Source organism: Lissotriton vulgaris, chromosome 11, assembly GCF_964263255.1.
Source record: "Lissotriton vulgaris chromosome 11, aLisVul1.2, whole genome shotgun sequence".
In the NCBI taxonomy this organism is placed as follows: domain Eukaryota; kingdom Metazoa; phylum Chordata; class Amphibia; order Caudata; family Salamandridae; genus Lissotriton; species Lissotriton vulgaris.
The window spans coordinates 1,005,936,214-1,005,955,717 of NC_141699.1; the positions used below are offsets into that span (position 1 = coordinate 1,005,936,214).

At 39.1% G+C, this 19,504-nt stretch overlaps 1 protein-coding gene across 1 annotated transcript in view; it reads left to right on the forward strand.

Moving 5' to 3' along the window:
- The window catches only part of LOC147683927 (histone-lysine N-methyltransferase MECOM-like), a 1,500,386-nt gene that overhangs the window by 380,275 nt on the left and 1,100,607 nt on the right, over nt 1-19,504 (forward strand). Inside the window, exon 2 of the mRNA XM_086944921.1 lies at nt 2,254-2,337. Coding sequence (XP_086801047.1) covers nt 2,254-2,337 — 84 coding nt within the window. The remainder of the gene's footprint in view (nt 1-2,253; nt 2,338-19,504) is intronic.

Consider the following 19,504-nt stretch of genomic DNA (forward strand, 5'->3'; position numbering starts at 1 on the left):
ATGGAAATGGTCTCCCATGATGCCTATTTGAGTCAAGGGCCAGTGCAAGTTCATCTCAAGGTACAGTCTTTCCATAATCATGGAACTTAAAGTCACTGATGTAGCACTTATATTAGGTGAGGGATGGTCACCTGCCAGAAGAGTCTTGTGACTTACAGGTGGTCTAAATTGCTCCAGTCCTCCACCACCAAGCTCCAGAAAGCTACTACTAGCACTGGTCCCCAAGGTCATGAAGCTTGTTTGCCCTAAGGTCAAACCAACTTCAAACTTCCCAGCACATGTTCTAGGCTTGCTCATAATTTCAAGGATATTATTATCAATGTGGAGATTCCTGTTCAGACATCTCTCCAAGAGGGTAGTACGTGGATTCTTCTAAAGAATAGATAAGTACAATCCAGTGGGTCTAAATTACATTTCTGAAATACTGTTAATTACCCTGAACAATTTCCAGTCTATACGGGCGAGAACCAAACATATGCAAATCAGTTGTGGTCTCACCCAAGGAGAGTCAAAGATGCTGTGGCCTAGCTTTCGAACTGCTCTAGTTCAATGAAGACTGATGTGTATATAGTTGATTTGTTTATGTAACGAGGCAGATGAGCCAAAAAGCATTGGCAATGCCAATAGATATGGCTTTTGATTGCACTATCAAGCCAGACCAATACTTATGAGTTAGTGGCTGACCTACCCCATCTGTGCTTCTAGCAGAGAAAAAACATTAAAAATTATCTAGTTTTCGAAGACACTTTAATATCATTACAATGCAATAATTGCGCTCCTGAAAGTGCAAGTGCAGGCAGATAGCTTGATAAATGAACAAAATGATCACCGCTGTGTGGAGAACAAACACTTTCTTTGCGGAAGCACGCAACGTCTGCCTAATCAAAATAGGTACTCCTGGCTCCCAACATGTGGGCAGAGCCAAAGCCCCTCTCTGATGTTCTCAGATAATTGTCTAGTGACAACTGTGCTGTGAAGCCAGACCAAAAGAATTATCCAAAGCAAGTTACTGAAATGAATTATCTGTGGTTATGATTAATTCAGGCACTTCCATCCATCATTTATTGCTGCACAAGAGTGCTTTCCATGGCCTCAGGGTAACATTGGTGTTAAACAACCTCAGGAAAACATTGGTGCTACATAAGCTGTGGCACTGCAAAAGAGTTATGGAGTTGTTGTATAATCTCAAATTGATTAATAAAATAAATGTTGTGTGATTCTTTTAATTAAAGTTGAAAACATTCTTCATTTAACACAGACCATAGATCACACACTGTTTTTGTTAGATTAGCTGCAATATATCTATGAATTTCTTAAAATCTATCAATCTCACACAAAAGCTGGGAGCATGAGCCATTTTCTAACAAATGAAGTAGTTCAGTTATTGAAATAAAACAGGCGTTGTAGTTAATGGTGCTTGGCCAATTCATCTTGTCCTTTATGCCTTCATGTCTCTCTAATATCTAATTTCAATGTGATTCAAATGGAGGAGTAACTTAAGGGGGTAACTTAAGCACTGCTTCCATTGCTAATTTCTACTGCTTCTATCTTTATACTCTTGTGAAAATAACTGCCTCGTCAGTATGTCTATAGATTTGCTACAAGAAAATTGAGGCTTTTATTATCAATGAAATGTGTGCTTCTTCTGTTTACAAAAGGCCAAAACACAACAAACCTTTTGGGAACCACTTTTGAGAATGAGAACTTCAGCATTCTTCAGCTGTGTCCTAGGCCTAACAAGTGTTTGGGTGCATTCCACCTTAAGTCAAATGCATAGACAGCAATAAATGCTAGTTGGCAGCTGTTACTCCTTGCTTGTCCTTTGGTGCCCCTGACACTGCTACCATTGATCTATGAAATATTGAAGGCAACATGAGGAACAGAGTGCAGGCAGGGCTCGAGAAGTCATATTTACCATTGCAATTTCAAATCCTTGGCCTTCACTTTCCACCACAGGATTAGATTCACTGCTATTGAATGGTTAAAGGTTGGTTAAGCGGTTAATACTGTAATGTTGTCTGGTGTCGAAGGGTGTGTGTTGTAACTTCTGCTACCCCAATATTTTTCATGAATTATCATCCATGGGATACTTGTATTGTTGCTGTATATCTTTACACAGTCCAGCATGAAAGACCTCCTGAAACGCTTCTGATGTCAGTGCATGACAAATTAGGATGCATTTTTGTAATAAGCTATTTGTGATCAAGTAGTCTTTTGTCCAGTGTCTGAAGTCTTTTTTTCTGGCCCCTATAGAGGTCTGCCAGCAGCCAGAAGATGAAGACATTACATCTATGTTTACAAACAGTAGATCTATCACCCCTCATTCAGAACCTGAAGGTATGTCCTTTCAATTATTATTTGCATTATTGTATTTTTTTTTTAGATCAAACTAATGTTTTGGTACAACCTTTTATTAGCAGGTCTCTGATTTGTGCTTACTCAAATGTTTAAGAGATTTTTTAAATTGCCTTGCAGAATGTTCAATGGATTTTTGGAATCGTCTTGTTGAAAATTCAATAGATTTGTGATGTTGCCTTGTCAAACATTCAAGAGACCCTTTATTGCCTTCTCAAACATTCTATAGATGTGCTTCATTGCTGTTACTCCTATCTAGAGATTCATGATATCCCTTTGTCAAATATTCAAGCGATTCATGATACTGCCTTGGTGAATATTCTAGAGATTTGTCATATCAATTTAATGAATGTTCAAGAGATTGGTCATATAGCCTTGCAAAAGGTACTTGGTAGTTTTGCCACTTGTCATAGAGGTTGTACATTTGGTGGATGACATCAGGTCATTCATTACCTGTTTGACATGGGCTCTTTGATCTTTTGAAATTGATTAATTGTTAGTTTTTTAGTTTGTGGCTATAACTTCCCCATTGATTGCCTCACTAGCGAAGAATTTACTCTAGTTGGATTTTCTTAATTTTAAATCTTATTTTAATGCAACAAAGTTACACATGTGGTATTCCACTCTTAGGTTCCTCTGTGAACAGGATATGTCACACTTGTCAGAAGGAACAGAGCTCAATTGAATGGAGCATAATGTCTCTCTACTTCTACAGTTGTACATGTTCTCCCTGTGTAATTTAGACCAGTATATGCTTGATTCCTGTCTTTGTGCATTCTCTGACACTACTGTTTGCATCTCAATCTGAATTCCTGCGTTGTTATCACCATGCTATAATTTTATTTTCTTATGTTATATTCATTATAATACATATTATCCCAAACCATTTTGACATTTTGAGGCAATGGATTGTGTATGTCATTCTCTGAGTACTTGAAGTTATTACTTCTGATCAAGCTGATCTGTGTTTTTATCTCACAGGGTTGCCTTCTCCCAAAGAACAGCCACAATAGACTGTTGTCTGTAGTTAGAGGAGGCTTTGAAACTCGGTTGCCACTTTTTGTGGATAATGGCAATTTCATACTCCCCATAGCTTTTGTTTGTGCTTTACTCTATTTATATTAAGTACACAAATATGATGGGATCCTCTAAGGTTTATACTAATATTCATAGGTTTTATGTGTGATGCAGAATCAGAACAACTATTTTTAAAAGACTAACCAGATATCCGTGGATATTTATTAAGGTATCTACCAGAATTGTATATATTTTGATCCATGTATTACTGTCACGATGATAAAATGCATACCAAACCATTATATATTATGATTTGGATGAACCTATATTCACCCGATGCATATTTGAACGCTGATACTATCAAACCAAATGCATAATTTAGCATTAGTGGAACAACACAGTATTAATTTTAGCTTTATCATTAACAAGAATAGCAAGTCCACCCAAGGGATGCCCCATTGAAAAAAGAGTGCTTGGAATATTATATATTTTGATTCTTGTATTACTGGACACAATGATAAAATCCATACCAAACCATAATATATTATGATTTGGATGAACCTATATGCATCTGATGCATATTTAAACAGACGTATAAACATTCTACTATTTTATGCCCTGATGAAGTTCTAAATAAAATTGGAACAAAACGTGTTGGCTGGATGTTGTTGAAACTGGATGTAAGAAGAAAAATAATAAACATCATATTTTGTAATATATAAATTGAATGCTTTCTGGACTATAAATCTCTTACTTTGCACCTTCCTATTTGCTATCATTTCTAAAATATGCTGGACAGTGGTACCAAAAAGCGGCAGGTACCAGATAAGTAGTGCACAGGACTACATGCTCTTTTTGTACTCTTATTGAGGTGCGGTCTCTTTATAGACCACCGTTGGTTCACTTGTTTGTTTTATACTTTTCTCAAATTGCTTTTGTTTAAATAGGTTCAGTGTGGTCTCAAAAGCTAAAATTAAGGGGCCGATTATGATGTCGGTCGGAAACTCTTCTGACCCAATCGATTTCAGAATCGTTTCTGAAAGAATTGGGTTCTGCGAGTCAAACCGACTGATTCCGATGCTTCCGAACATTGTTTGGTTAGACTCGCATTGACTTCAATGGGAGCCTGTGTTCCGAATGAGAACACAGGTTCCTATTGAAAAAAGGGGTGGTTGAGGAAAACCTTGCATCCTGTGACGGGCACCCCATGGTACCTGCCACACTGTGCATGGTTGTAAAGAAGGGTCCCATGGTACTCCCACAGGCCCCAACTGGAGGCCTGCGGGTGAAGTGGTGCCTGATACGAGCCTCCAAAGTCAGATTCCAACAGCTGTTTCAGGTCAGACAAACCAATTTGGAACGGCTGTCAGAATCGGACATTGTAATCCCTCTGTTGGAAACAGTGTTCATAGAGCTGTACGATTTGGCTCCAAATGACTCGGCCTGTCCGAATGCTGATCGGAACTGAATCGGACAGCCTGAACAGTATCCTTGCATCGTAATCCGTTGGTTGGACATGTATCCGATTTGGTCGGAAACATAGGTTCCGAATCGGATTCTCCGGATCCGGCTCCCTTCTGGAGCCTTTCTGACCGCCATCTTAATTGCCCCCTAAATGTGTACAATAAAGGCAATTGCACTAACTAGTGATTCTATTGGAAAAGAAGAGATCCCTGACATGCAACATAGTTTCAGCTTTAGAATCAATTTTTTATCTAACGTAAAAGTAAAAGGGATGATACTTATACAATATAGACAAATCTTATGGGTGAACCCTTGAAAAGGGGAGATGGTGTAAAGAGGAGCTTATTTCAATATATATCTGCATAACTCACAACAATAAACATCAAAACATGAAATATATTTTCGATTACTTTTGTGAAAGCATTTCCATTTAGGGAAAATTATAGAAATTGATCTGTATTCAGCTGTACTCAGATCTTTTATTGGATAGTATCAACACCTCTAAAGGGATTTATATAGCCGAATTACAGTTGCTTTCACCTGACTTGTGTAATAAAAGATGTGGAGGCTTATTCAATTGACAGAGTAGAGAAGCTTCCCCCTATAGTTCTAAAAAGTGAACAATGATAGTTCTAGGTCTAGAAAGAAGAGAAATGCAATCATGGTGAACTATGCAGATAACGGAGTTAATTAAAATTTGGTGGTTCTGATTAATTTCAGTAATCGTATTGGAAATGTAGCTAGGGGAGCGAACAGATCTTTTGAGGTTCACCAATCAGTCTCTAATTTCTACAGTGCATCATAACCTGGTGTCAGTATGAATTGCACTGTGGTACATATTTTACCATTGCAGGTGGCTCATTGTATATAATCATGAACTTCTATCTGAATTATTTAGCATACGTCTTATTCAGGAGACTTGCATACTAGATCCACCATGGTTAACAGCTTTGTAACACATGCACTTTCAAGCACTCTTTATTCAATGGGGCATCCCTTGGGTGGACTTGCTATTCTTGTTAAAGATAAAACTAAAATTAATAATATGCTGTTCCACTTGTGCTAAATTTTGCATTGCTAGTGATAGTATCAGTTGGATGCAAGGAAAATTAGACTAAAAACTAACTCATAAAATTAGAAAAGCAAACTATAATTTAAGAGAGAAATGCCAAATGTATCAAAAGTGCTGGATGGAGATTTTACCACCAGACTAAGAGAAAATATGGTGGATAGAGTACATTTGGATAAGAAAAGAGAGGTTCAGGCTGATATTTATCGTTCAGATACAGACTGGCCATGTGGTTGACTGCTATGAAAGTGTATATCAGAGTTAGATTTTGTCAGCTTGAATGGCTGCTTCAAGAATTATATTTCTGTAAAGAGAGCCTCTACAGGTGGAACACATGATAAACCAATTGATTCTGATTTAATTGTGGGCTTTCACTCACTTAATGTTTAAAGATGGACATTCTTACCTGAGAAGGCAGTGATCATCACCCGATAGTTGTTGACACTGGTCTAGTGAAAAACAAGCCCACTACTTATTCTGTCCGAATGCAAAAAAAATAGCACTGGACCTAGATTTGGAAATATTATTGGTCACAAGGCACCTGCCAATATGAAGCTATGGGTATTAATGTAGGGGATTCAACCTCGGCTGCCAGTGCTACGACAACTGACAACAATATAAAGTACAGTAAAAATATTTAGACAAATATCGTGGTTAGAAGAAAATCTCTGCCTAGCGACAATCACAAAAGATGGTTTTATAGATATTGTTATATAGCTATAAACAACTAATAAAGATATTGAAGCTTTACATGCAAGCTAAAGACCATTGAATGCTAATCAACCATAAAGGTTCTTTAAAAGTATACAAGATGCTAATTATCTGTAATAAGCTAAAAGCAGTTAAGACTTGGGGGAAAAATTCATATGACTGTAGCTCATAGTGACTCGAGACTGTTTTGGCTGCCTTGTGGAGAAGGTTGTTTAAGGCTAGAAGTAGAGGTCCAGCTTTGGAAGGAACCCAGTCTCATCTACAGAAACGCACTCAGAAGGGGACTCTCTTCCATAACACATGACATAACATACCACAACATATTCATCTTCATGGATGTTGGAATGTGGCAGACTGTAGGTTTTATTACTACCTTACATCTTTTTAATTTCTATATTGGCCACTTGACTTTCCTCTTCCTAAAACACAGCTCGCATTCTTATGTGATATGGATGACATCCACATTCTCTTCAGATTTGGGGTAACCTCGGTGTTACTGCAAATGAATTTAAGAAATGCTGGTGAGACTTGGCTGACTGGATGAGAGGCGACTTGTTTAAGATAAACTCAAATACAACAGTGACAAACTCTGTAGAATAACAACTGTCCTCAACTATTGGTTCAGTTAATTTGGGGTTCATACTTACCTGACGCAGGTGCAAACAGTCTTTTGAGCTTGTTTCCATACTCTTTGAGTATTAAGGATAATTGTTACAGCAATGATCATGTGAGGCCTTGGTATAACTGAACGCTTTTGTAAAGTTAATATTTTTAGCCTATTGTAAGAAATGTATCTGGGTGCTCCAGAGTATTTGCCTACTCAACAGCATCACATACATATTGTAACATGCAGAAATGCACTTGAACAGTGTATATTTGAACATATGGCCTAGAATATTAGAACGCCTCTCTGGTGTTTTAATGCCCTGTGAGTGCTGTGTATGGAGGAGCTGCCCTACTGAGTGATAGAATGTATGATGTGAGAGTGTTTCATGTGTCAATTGTAAAGCCTTATGCTTGCTGTGTGTTGAAATTGATCTTTCAATCTATGATTAGGATGGTTTGAAAAGGAACACTAAGGGACATGAAGGTCTAAAGGTACCTCACCTTGAAGGAATAACCCCAGAAGAAATCACTAACCCCCAGTGCCTTGGAAACACAGGGCAGCCGAAGAAGCACTAGCGGGTGCTACAGAGGAGGCTAGATTGACGGTGCAGGCTGTAGGAGTGCTAGCAGATGCCCAAACTTGAAGAAAGTTTCAGTGGCCAGAGCTGTTTTGGAGAAGAAAAGGGCTAATGCTAGTTGTCGAATAAGACATTTAAGGCTGATTGTAGAACGAGGTAAGAGCAGTTGCAGTGCTCCCTAATCCACTAAGAGGCACCAGTGGTCACCCCCAGGAACTGGTACAGCTCTGTCCAAAAAACTGAAGATCTCTGGTGGCTTCCTCAAACTCCGCAGCACTAGCTCACTGCTCCCTCAATAAACTATCTTCACCCATTCTTTCTGAGACCGTGCACTCAAAGTATAGAATTATATTCTACTGTCATCCAGAATAGCTCTTAACTTCCAGCACTCAAGTAGGAATTAAAAAAACAGTTTTTGATTTTCATTTCCTTCTTCCTCCCACTAGCTACTATACATTACAAATAGAGATGGGAAGCTCCTTTGGACAGTTGGCCTAGCCACCAGAGTTTTCATGACTGTATTATATATGTACAAATATGAGCTGTTCTAACCTGAAGACCCTATATCAAGTTTAATAGTTTTGGCTGTATTATATAATTGTATTTATAATATTTATCCATTGTTGCAGGCGGCTGCTGTACCATGTTCGTTTGCTGGTTCTAACAATAATGTCTTTGTCTTATCCTTTGTATGATATTCTCCTTAAAGTCCTCCAATGCTCTTCCGTCTAGTATGCACTATATGAAAACAGCAACTAAAAAATGTGTAGAGCGACCAAATTCTGTCCCCTGAGGCAGATGTTGTGGAGTACAGCCTATATCCCAAGGTGTGAGTATGTCCCATGTTCTAAGGAGCACATGTACCTGGAAAAAAGAGTAAAGCAGTTTGTCACCCATCTGCAAGTTGGTGATTAGAATGAGGGGATAGCAGAGAAATCATGAGGCTTGTCTTTGAGAAGAACTTTAAAAGCTGTGTTGTGCCTTTCAGTTGGAATGACAAAGGAGGTGAAAGAGAAAAAGAGCAAATTGTGTGGGATAGTTTTTGCACCCGATTTACCCTAGCACTCATTGTAAGTGCCTAGGTATTGGGGTATCTAAACACGTTTGAAAAAAATCGTAATTAATGGTTGCAACCATGGTAAGTATTAAGGAAAGCGAACCTTGTTGCTTACAGCCAGATTCATCAAGCGAAATGCGCTCGCAAAAGGGCCAGATTCTGAGAATCTGGCCCTTTGCGAGTGCAATTTTTGCATTTGGGATTCATCATCCCAAATGCAAAAATCGCTAATAAAGAATTTGCAAATTTGCGAGGATTAGCATTTAAGGAATCTCTATTAGAGATTCCTTAAATGCTATTCATGAAACATTTAAAAATTGCGAATTTGCAATTTAGGACCGCTATTTACCACAAAGTCAAACCTCGTGGTAAATAGCGAAAACTTAGAAAAATGCATTTAAATCAATTTTTCTAAGTTGCATGTTACACACACACATGTCCTTTGGACATGTGTGTGCACAACATCAGTGTAAATTCACATTTCAGGGGTGCAACAGGGTGTCCTTTGGACACCCCTGCACCCTTGAAATCGCAATTTCAAAATGCGAATCGCTAATAGCGATTCGCACATTGATATGTCTTCCCATTCATTCCTATGGGCCTTTAGGCCCATAGGAATGAATGGGGAGTAATTCCTTATTTGCGATTAGCAATTAGCAATCGCAAATAAGGAAGCTGTAGGAATCGCAAAATAAATTGCGATTTGTACATGAATCCCATTTTGCGAGTTGTAATAGCGATTCCTTAATAATCGCTATTACTGACTCGCAAAACGGGCCTTTGATGAATCTAGCTGTATGTTCCTTATTACTGCCTTACCCTGGAAATCTTATCCCCAGTTTATTTTGCCATCTATGGACAATAAATTAATGTTTGAGTCAGACTCAATTCGTTTAGTGTTTTTTAAGGAAATTTATGTTGTTGTTTTTTTGGAAGTATTTTTATTTGCATTTTCAAATGGTATACAAACATAACAATAAAGATACCACATCGTTATGAAAACCATGTTACTCAATGGGCATATTGGAGCATCCATGAGATACGCCCTTCAGTGTCCATAATCAGAACCCGAGAATAAGTCCAGCTGACATCACAAGGTCCATGGACACAGAAGGTCACGTTCCAACCAATCGCTGACACGTAACTGCCACTAGCAGATGTTGTCCATAACCCCTAGTATGTGTTTCACCAGTTTTTGTTCCCAGAAAAAGACAAAAGGGAGTGTCCACCATCAGATCGAGGTACATGTATAACAATATTAATGGTCAACATGCTACTTCACTTGTTCAAGAACAGTCATAAGACAAAAATAGACTGAAAGCAACCTTCCCAACATAAACAATAAAGAAACAAAAGGGCCTTATGCGGAGGGGCAAAGCATATCCTAGCAAACATAACTTGTGTGAGGGGGAGGCATAGCATAATGAAGTTGCCCAGAGGAATGCTAGGAGCATGGGGGGAGGGAACCTCTAACGTAGTCTAAGCCGCCCCACCAGGACAAAGAGTGTACAGAGTACTTATTCCAATACAGTATTCAATATTACGTGAACATGACAGTTTAAGTTACTTCTGGGCAAGGCCTCTGCCCATAATCCAGTCCTGACCCACTAGTCACTGTATCCTCAGGGTTCTCCCATGTTGCCATCACCTCCCTCCATTGACCGGCAATTGGGTGCTTTCTCATGCCCCTAGATTACTCCCAGCTGAGTGTCCTGCCTTCCGCTCCAGCCTACATGATGACGTCCCTGTTCAAGGTCTCAAATGCGGGTCCTTTCTGGGAGTTCCATTCCATCGTAATGCGACATTTTGCCAGTCATAGCGCGAGATACACTAGCCTATTACCTACTTTACGTTTTGGCGGCCTGGGAAAGAGACCCAAGAGACATGTCTGCACGGTGGAGGGCAGCACTCTGCCCAACACCGCAGCGAGCTTACTGAGCACGGCCCCCCAGAAAGGCCGTAGGGCCGGACAGTACCAGGTCAGGTGGCCGAAGTCCTAATCTGGATATAAGCGCTGAGGACATTGAACTGCATGTATTTGAGGCGTGTATTGTGAGAAATTTTCTTGTGGTAGTGTAGAACCCTCGGGGCAATTTATATGGTTAACAAAGGTTTTTACTAAGCCTGCCTGCATTTACGGGCCATCTACATCGAATTTTTATCACTTTTTTCTGCTATGGCCCCTAATATCAGAGGCTGGTTTGTAGGTATATATTATTGATGGGGTTGGAAACCCTTTAACTGGTCCCATTTAACTTTATGCGGTCTGCAAAGTTACTGTGGACTTTAATCTTTTGCCTGGAGATTTTGGCTGCTGGAGGGGAATCAGACTCAGAAATACTGACTGCCCTCATAATTACTCATTCCTTAGGGCACTCTCAGGATTAAAGTTGGAATCCCTTTTAATTCTGCACTTCTGTAGGTATGATGTCAGTGTGGGTAACTGAAGTTAAGCAGAATTAACACACCTGCTTTCAGAGCACTCATGCATCAAGCGATTTTGGAGTCGCAAACGGTGTGAATCGCAAAATTCGGCCGTTTGCGATTCCAAAATCACTTTTTTGGATGCATAAAACAATTTTTTAGAAACCGCAATTTTTTGCGATTTCTAAAAATGCGATTGCATTTTAGGAATCGCATTTTTGGGATTCCTTAAATGCAATGCATGAATGTTTTAAAAAATGCGAATTCGCAAATAGGGGGAGCAAATTAACACGAGGTTGAACCTCGTGTTAATTTGCGAAATCTTTAAAAAATGCTCAAAAAAGCATTTTTGAAAGTGTCATGTTACACACACACACATGTCCTTTGGACATGTGTGTGTGAAACTTGCACTTAAAAAAACATTTCAATGGTGCAGGGGGGGTCCTTTTGGCCCATAGGAATCCATGGGAAGCTTTTCCTTAATTGCGATTCGCAAAATGTGAATCGCAATTAAGGAAAATTAAGAAATCGCAAAAATATTTGTGTATTATTCATGCATTGCCGTTTGCGATTTCTAAATTGCGATTCCTTAATTTTCGCAATTTAGGAATCGCAAAAGTGTGTAATGATGCATGTGGCCGCAGGTCTCTTAGGGTGCAAATGCCTCTAGCTGTTTGTGACAAAGTGCCTGGTTTTTGTGTAGTTACTCTCATTTTATGTAGACTGATGCTGCTGTTTTTTAACTCTACACGCTGCTGTTATATAGTGCCTGATTTTAAATGTCTGTATGCACTAACTTCATTCAAAACTCTGCCTGTATATCTTTCTCACAAGAACAACCTTTCTTTTCACCAGCATGAGTAAAGTGCTGTGCTATGACATTCATCTGAATACATATAGGCGCCGCTGCATTTTAAATGTGCCCTACTGAAAAGTACATCAGTGGGACTCCAAAAGCATATCCCTATATTGAAATGTGATGAAATTCCAAAACGCAATGTTATGTTTGCTGGATAATATATAAGACAATATGTTGTTAAAACAATCAAGTCTATTCACAAAAACATTTTGAGTGTGTAAAGTATGAGTCGTGAGGTACTCTGTTAGGTACGCTTACATGCCTATGTGAATTGGCCTCAAAACATCTAAAATGGAAATAAAATGTGAGTATTCTGGAAACATTCATGTGAATTACTACAAATAAAAAGGATTGCGCCTTCTGTGCACTTTTACAAGGAATTGTATGTTTTGGGGCTAATTCACGAAGGCATGTAAGAATATGGGCCTGATTATGAGTTTGACAGTCCCGTGGCGGTCTGACCACTGCCACACTGAGGGACCGACTGCAGTATTACGACTGTGGCAGTCGGACCACCACAGGACCACTGCAACCGCCAAGGAGTCAGGATCCCATGGTGTTCATGCAGCAGTCAGAGACAGAAATATGCAGGCAGTGCCACAGTGGCACCGCCGATCATATTTCGAGTTGCATCACCACCATTTTTTTCATGGGGGTGAGCCCACCAAGAAAACGGTGGCGGTGTGGCTGCCATCTCAGGGCCCAGGGGATGCATGCAGGGTGACACATGTAATGCCTCCCTCAATTTGCACCCCAAGTTCATGCATGGTGTGGCACGTATGCCACACTATGCAGGAAGGTGCAGGCAGCGCTCTGAGAGCGGCAGTCTGCATGGTAGGCTCTTCTATGAGCCTACCAGACCACCACTGTCAGACCACCAGACGGACCAGGAATAAACTCCTGATCTGGCGGGCGATCGCAACAAGGGTTTGACGGTCTTACAGGACCGTCAAACCCTTGTCGTAATCAGGTCCTATGTATTTTCACTGCAGCTCAGCTTCAACAGGCCATTCTGTAGATAATTAAAACAATTTAGACAATAGGGCCAGATGTACGAAAAGACAGGTCTCAAATAGTGGTCACGAATTGCACAACAACTATTTGTGACCTAATCGAAAACTTATATCACTGAGGACAAAAAGAAGAAACATACAAAAACAAAAAGAAAACTGTCTAATTGTTCTAATTGTTGTATCAGTAGATCCACACTGTAATACAATGTATAAATGCTGTAACATGTATACTGCTTGCTATAATGGATAATAAAGAAATGTTTTAAAAATATATATTTGTGACCTCTTACAATGTAACATTTGTACCAATAGGTCTCATCCTAGAAGCTTTAGTTGCAGTGGTCACAGTATGACCTGCCTAATTAGTTTTAAATAACTAGGTTGCTATTTGCCACTGTAAGGAACACTTCTATGACACAAAGGCAAGAAAGAATCCTGAAATGCTAAAATATCACCGGAAATATGCTGTCAACCTTAATATTGTGACCATATGTGTAAAAAAGAAAAACAGATACATCGACATCAAAAATATAATTGAAAAATATTTATAATGCAAGATCAAAAACTACAACAAAGAAACACAAAATATAATTATTGTATTAGCACTAATGGAACTAATGGAACATAACAATCACCATGAAAACCAAAATATCAACGACAAACATATTCATATTCGTATACTTAATAAAAATGCTTTACATAAAATATCACTATATTTCAGCATATAAAATGATTTAAAAAATGAACCACCGATTAGCATTTACAAGAATTAGCAAAATAAATTATAAAACTTTCCATACAACATATGAAATTGAATTTAAAAACATTTAGGAAATAGAAATGCTTGCCTAATTAAAAAAAAACTGTATACAAAAAGACACAGAAACATGCAATAAACCACTTGAATACTTACCAAACAATCCTTCAAAAAACAAATCAACAACAAAGAACATCTAAAAATGTAAGTAAAAATACTAAGCAATATCATAAAAATGAATAAACACTTGTTTACATGTTATATACATATGATATATTTTATCAAAATGTACATATGTTTTTCTATTGTAAAACTCACAGATAAAATGTTGAAAACAGCCACATACATCAAATCTCAAAAAGAAAATCTTTCATTAAGTTATACAGGACATACTTATAACAAGGAGAGCACCACCAGTTAGAAACACACTGGAAATGAATGCACCAAATATTACTAAAAGTATGTTATGGAGGGGCTCCCACCAAAAATGACATTATACGAAATGCAAATGAACATAATCAAGCACTCTTATATTACCCAACTACAAGTGAGGAGAACCTTACAGGACCTTTAACAGGGGACAGTACAATCTCACAAAAGCCAACAGGAATGATACTTGAGAATGTTACCCCAAATATTTCTAAACATGCAATATGTCAACTGCCAGAACACATAAACAGCTAGGAAAACATCAATAGTCCCTAGAGTATATTAGGACAAGACATACCCCAAAATGTACACACTGCACATACCAAATAAGACCTTCTTTCAATATGGCGACGAAAATAATGACAGAAGAATTATAATCTATGCTACTAACAACAATTTATTAAACTAGACACAATGCAACACACACATGATGGATGGCACATTAAAATCTTGCCCTTGACTATTAAGTCAACAAATTGCCAATACCGTGTTATAAACGTCCCATTGGTATGTGCACTATTACGTAATAGAATGCAATTTACAATGAAATGCTAAAACATATTAAACAGCAAATTAGTATCCTCCACAAAAAATATAATACATTTCGAGCACACAATGATTTTGACTGTACTCCATAAATACCCAAAGAGAGCAGTTCAAGTGTGCCATCACCATTTTAGCCAGATCAAAATGGAGACACCTACAAAATTCCACACTGATTGTAGAAGATGCATCTGACCAATATTTGTACATGAGGTTAAAAAACGTCAAGAATTAGCAGAAATCACTGTAGCAGAAGTCACCAAACATTATGATATATTAACTGAATCACCGGTCTATCAAAAACATGAAACAAAACTTGCCCCACTAATGGATTACTTGGAATATACTTGAGTTGGTTGCGTGCACCAATAGGACACTGATTCCAATCCAATTATTATATTCCATGGTGGAATGTCTATGACAAAATATATATATATATATATATATATATATATATATATATATATATATATATATATATATATATATATATATATATATATATATATACATATATGTATATATATATATATATATATATATATATATATATATATATATATATATATATATATATATATATATATATATATATATATATATATCCAAGATAGCACCCCTCCAATAAAGAACAGTGAGAAGCCACACGGGGAAACCTTTTGGAGGCTTTATTTAGAACACTGCGGCATGATGCATTTCGGCGCGACACGCGCCTTCCTCAGATGCCCGTTGAAACACAGTCTCTCAGATCCCACACCTTTGAATACCTCATGATGTGCTCCCATTGGTCGGGGAGCACCTGCCCTTGATCACATGTCAGCGCACCTTCTGCAGCGTCATGTAAAACCTACAGGTCCCAGAGTTCTCTTTACCGGGACTGGCATTGCTGAGGGGGAGATTATTTCAGGGTTGAAAGGTGCAGGCTTCCAGCTGTTGCCCCGTGTTTTGCACCATGTCCCCAAGCCTCCTTGGGTCCCCACAATCATTCTAGCCCCTCAAACAGACATCCGGCGGGCCTTGCGACGGATACTTGAGTTGGTTGCGTGCTCCAATAGGACACTGATTCCAATCCAAGTATTATATTCCATGGTGGAATGTCTATGACAAAAAAAAAAAAATAAAAAAAAATATATATATATATATATATATATATATATATATATATATATATATATATATATATATATATATATATATATATATATATATATATATATATATATATATGGTACTTTGCTGCACAACAGCAAATCGCGTCGCCCCCCCCAGGTGCTGGTCTCAGTGCATGGGGAGAGAGGAGGCAGAACTATCTGCCTGAGAAGGGGGACAGAGGAGTGTCTTTGTTACCTGCCCTTTGACTGCTGCGGGCTGTGGAGCGCTGACCGACGGTTCGTTGGAGGCATCACTTGGTGTTTGGTGGGTCCCTGCACTACATGGGTCCCTGCGGCGAACTACAGTATCCAGCATGCATCAGGGGAGCAGTCACAGCGCAAGGAGATTCACACACCTGTGAGGCATAGAAGGGGCGTAACCACGTGACTTGGGAGTGGTCACAGCAAGATAAAACTTTACAGCAAAGAGCTCCTCAAAGGAGAACAAACTGAAACAGGCACTGAAGAGTCCATTCTAAGGACGAAACGCGTCTGCCAATCGTTTCAGCAATTTCCTTTCAATGCTTGCGCAAGTTTATTCAAATAAAGTAGCTTTTCCAGTCCCCCGGAGCATGGTCACACTCTTTTCCAAGGCTTGGGAGAGAGATTGGTGTATATATATATATATATCTATATATATATATATATATATTCACTGAAAAAACCATAGGTTATAGACCATATATAGTTAGGGATTAGCATTTAAAAAACCTTATTTTATTTGCACAAAACCATTGAAATTCCATATATAGTTAGTTGCACTAACTATATATCGCGGACCCGCAATCCACTGCTAATGATGTCACATATTACATCATTCATGACATGGTCAGTGACATCACTGATGACATCACAGATGACATCTCAAATGACATCACTGATGACATCACTGATGACAACACCCAGTGACTGTATGTTTCTGTAAAGTTAAAATATGTCTTACATATTGAAGAATGAGTGGATGTATAAGTGTCTGGATGAAGGATTTAGTAGGTGCATGACTGACTGTATGAGAGAATGATTAAATATGTCTCACTGAGTGTATGGGTTAGTGATTAAAGTGTCTTAATTTGGCAATCATTATTTATGTTGTTCTGTAAACTGCTGCATGTTTAAATCAGTAGCTATATCAGTAACTATATGGGTTATTGAATGGTTGCCCAAGTATTTGTATGGGAGACTGAGTATGTGTGTGGGTGGCTGGGAGGTGTATAACTCTGTGCATAGATGTGTGAGCAGTTGATTCCCTAGGTGTATGGGTTCCAAAGTGCATGTAGAAACAGCTGTATGGACAGTTGACTGTGTGCATGAGTATATTGGTGAGTGAATGGATATCTCAGTGCTACATGTCAAAGTAAGTACATATGTAAAACACACTCCATGTGAGAGTTGACATATATAAATAACTGAACATAAGAGCCAGTGAATGTGTGAGTGGCTGTATGAATCATTGTGAACTTGTATCAAGGATTGTATAAGAGAGTAAATATGTGTTACTATATGTTTGAATAAGTAAGGTGTGTATAACTGTATAGTTGAGGAAATGGAGATGTGATTGATTCTTTGCATGACTGACTAGGTGTGTGAGTAACTCCATGGATGTGTGACAGTCTGTGAGTGCCTGTTTACACTGAGTGTATCTAAGGTTATATTAGAGTCTGAAGATGTATTATCACATAAATGATATCATCAGTGATGTAATCAGTAATGTCAAATGAGATGTCAGTGATGTCATCAGTGATGTCATTTGAGATGTCATCAGTGATGCCATCAGTGATGTCATTTGAGATGTCATCAGTGATGTCATCAGTGATGTCACTGACCATGTCATGAATGATGTAATATGTGACATCATTAGCAGTGGATTGCGGGTCCGCGATATATAGTTAGTGCAACTAACTATATATGGAATTTCAATGGTTTTGTGCAAATAAAATAAGGTTTTTTAAATGCTAATCCCTAACTATATATGGTCTATAACCTATGGTTTTTTCAGTGAATTTTCAAGGTTTTGTAAATGCAAATTCCTAACTATATATGGTCTATAACCTATGGTTTTTTCTGTGAATTTCATGGGTTTTTTAAAAGCTAATATCTATAGCTGTAAAATATATTCTTTATTAAGTGACTTATCACGTAGCCCGTGAGACGCCTCATGATGCATCGCATAACCGTGACGTATCGTCTCTGCAGCGCAAACCAAACCCAAAACGTAAGCGCGCCAGAACACGCTTAAAGATATATATATTTTTTTAACCTTAATTAGACAAAATCCACACGTGCACATATCACAAACGTTCAAAAAACACAATATGTCGGACTCCCGTTACGCTGCCGGTTAGCTGCCCGGTTAACGTACCAGGAAGCACCTTTACCGCGAAAAATCGCAATTATTTTTTTCTTTTGCCCCGCAGGGAACTTTAATAGCCCCCTCATCAATCCTAGGGGTTCAGGAGGGGTCTGCCTTACCCCTTTCATTCATTTACACCTTTTTTTTTCCACCTCTTGTCTCTCGATCCTACCGAGAGACAAGATGGCGGCCGCTCCGGACTGTTTACAATGTTGACAGCCAATCAGCTACTCCTCAGACTCCCGTTACACTGCCGGTTAGCTTCCCGGTTAGCTGTCCGGTTAGCTGTCCGGTTCGCGTACCAAGACGCGTCTCTACGGCGAAAAAATCGGATTTTTTTTTTTTTGGCCCCGCGTGGCTTTATAATATCCCCCTCATCAATCCTATGGGGTCAGAAGGGGTCTACCTTGCCCTCTTTCCTTCATTTCCCCCTTTGTTTTGGTCTCCTCTTGTCTCTCGATCCTACCGAGAGACAAGATGGCGGCCGCTCCGGACTGTTTACAATGTTGACAGCCAATCAGCTACTCCTCAGACTCCCGTTACACTGCCGGTTAGCTTCCCGGTTAGCTGCCCGGTTAGCTGCCCGGTTCGCTTACTAAGACGCGTCTCTACGGCGAAAAAATCGGATTTTTTTTTTTTGTTGGGGCCCCGCGTGGCTCTATAATATCCCCCTCATCAATCCTAGGGGGTCAGAAGGGGTCTACCTTGCCCCCTTTCCTTCATTTCCCCCTTTGTTTTGGCCTCCTCTTGTCTCTCGATCCTACCGAGAGACAAGATGGCGGCCGCTCCGGACTGTTTAGAATGTTGAAAGACACCGGAGAGCCAATCAGCTTCGCTTCGCAAAGTTCCGATACGCGAAAAGTTCGCTAACCGGAGCGCTACCCGGAGCGCTGTTACAGATATATATCTTGTTTTAAACGTTAATTTCTCAAAATCCACTGAAGCACATATATTGAGACCTAGCAAAGGCACATCGGGCTAACAGTCCCTACAATTTTGCCAAGTTTCGTGGAAATCCATTCAGCCGTTCGGGCTAAAAGTGAGGCCAACCGCCCTATGGAAATTAACATGGGAAAAACGCGTTTTGGGACCCCCCTTTTTTCTCGGCCCCCCCTTGACGA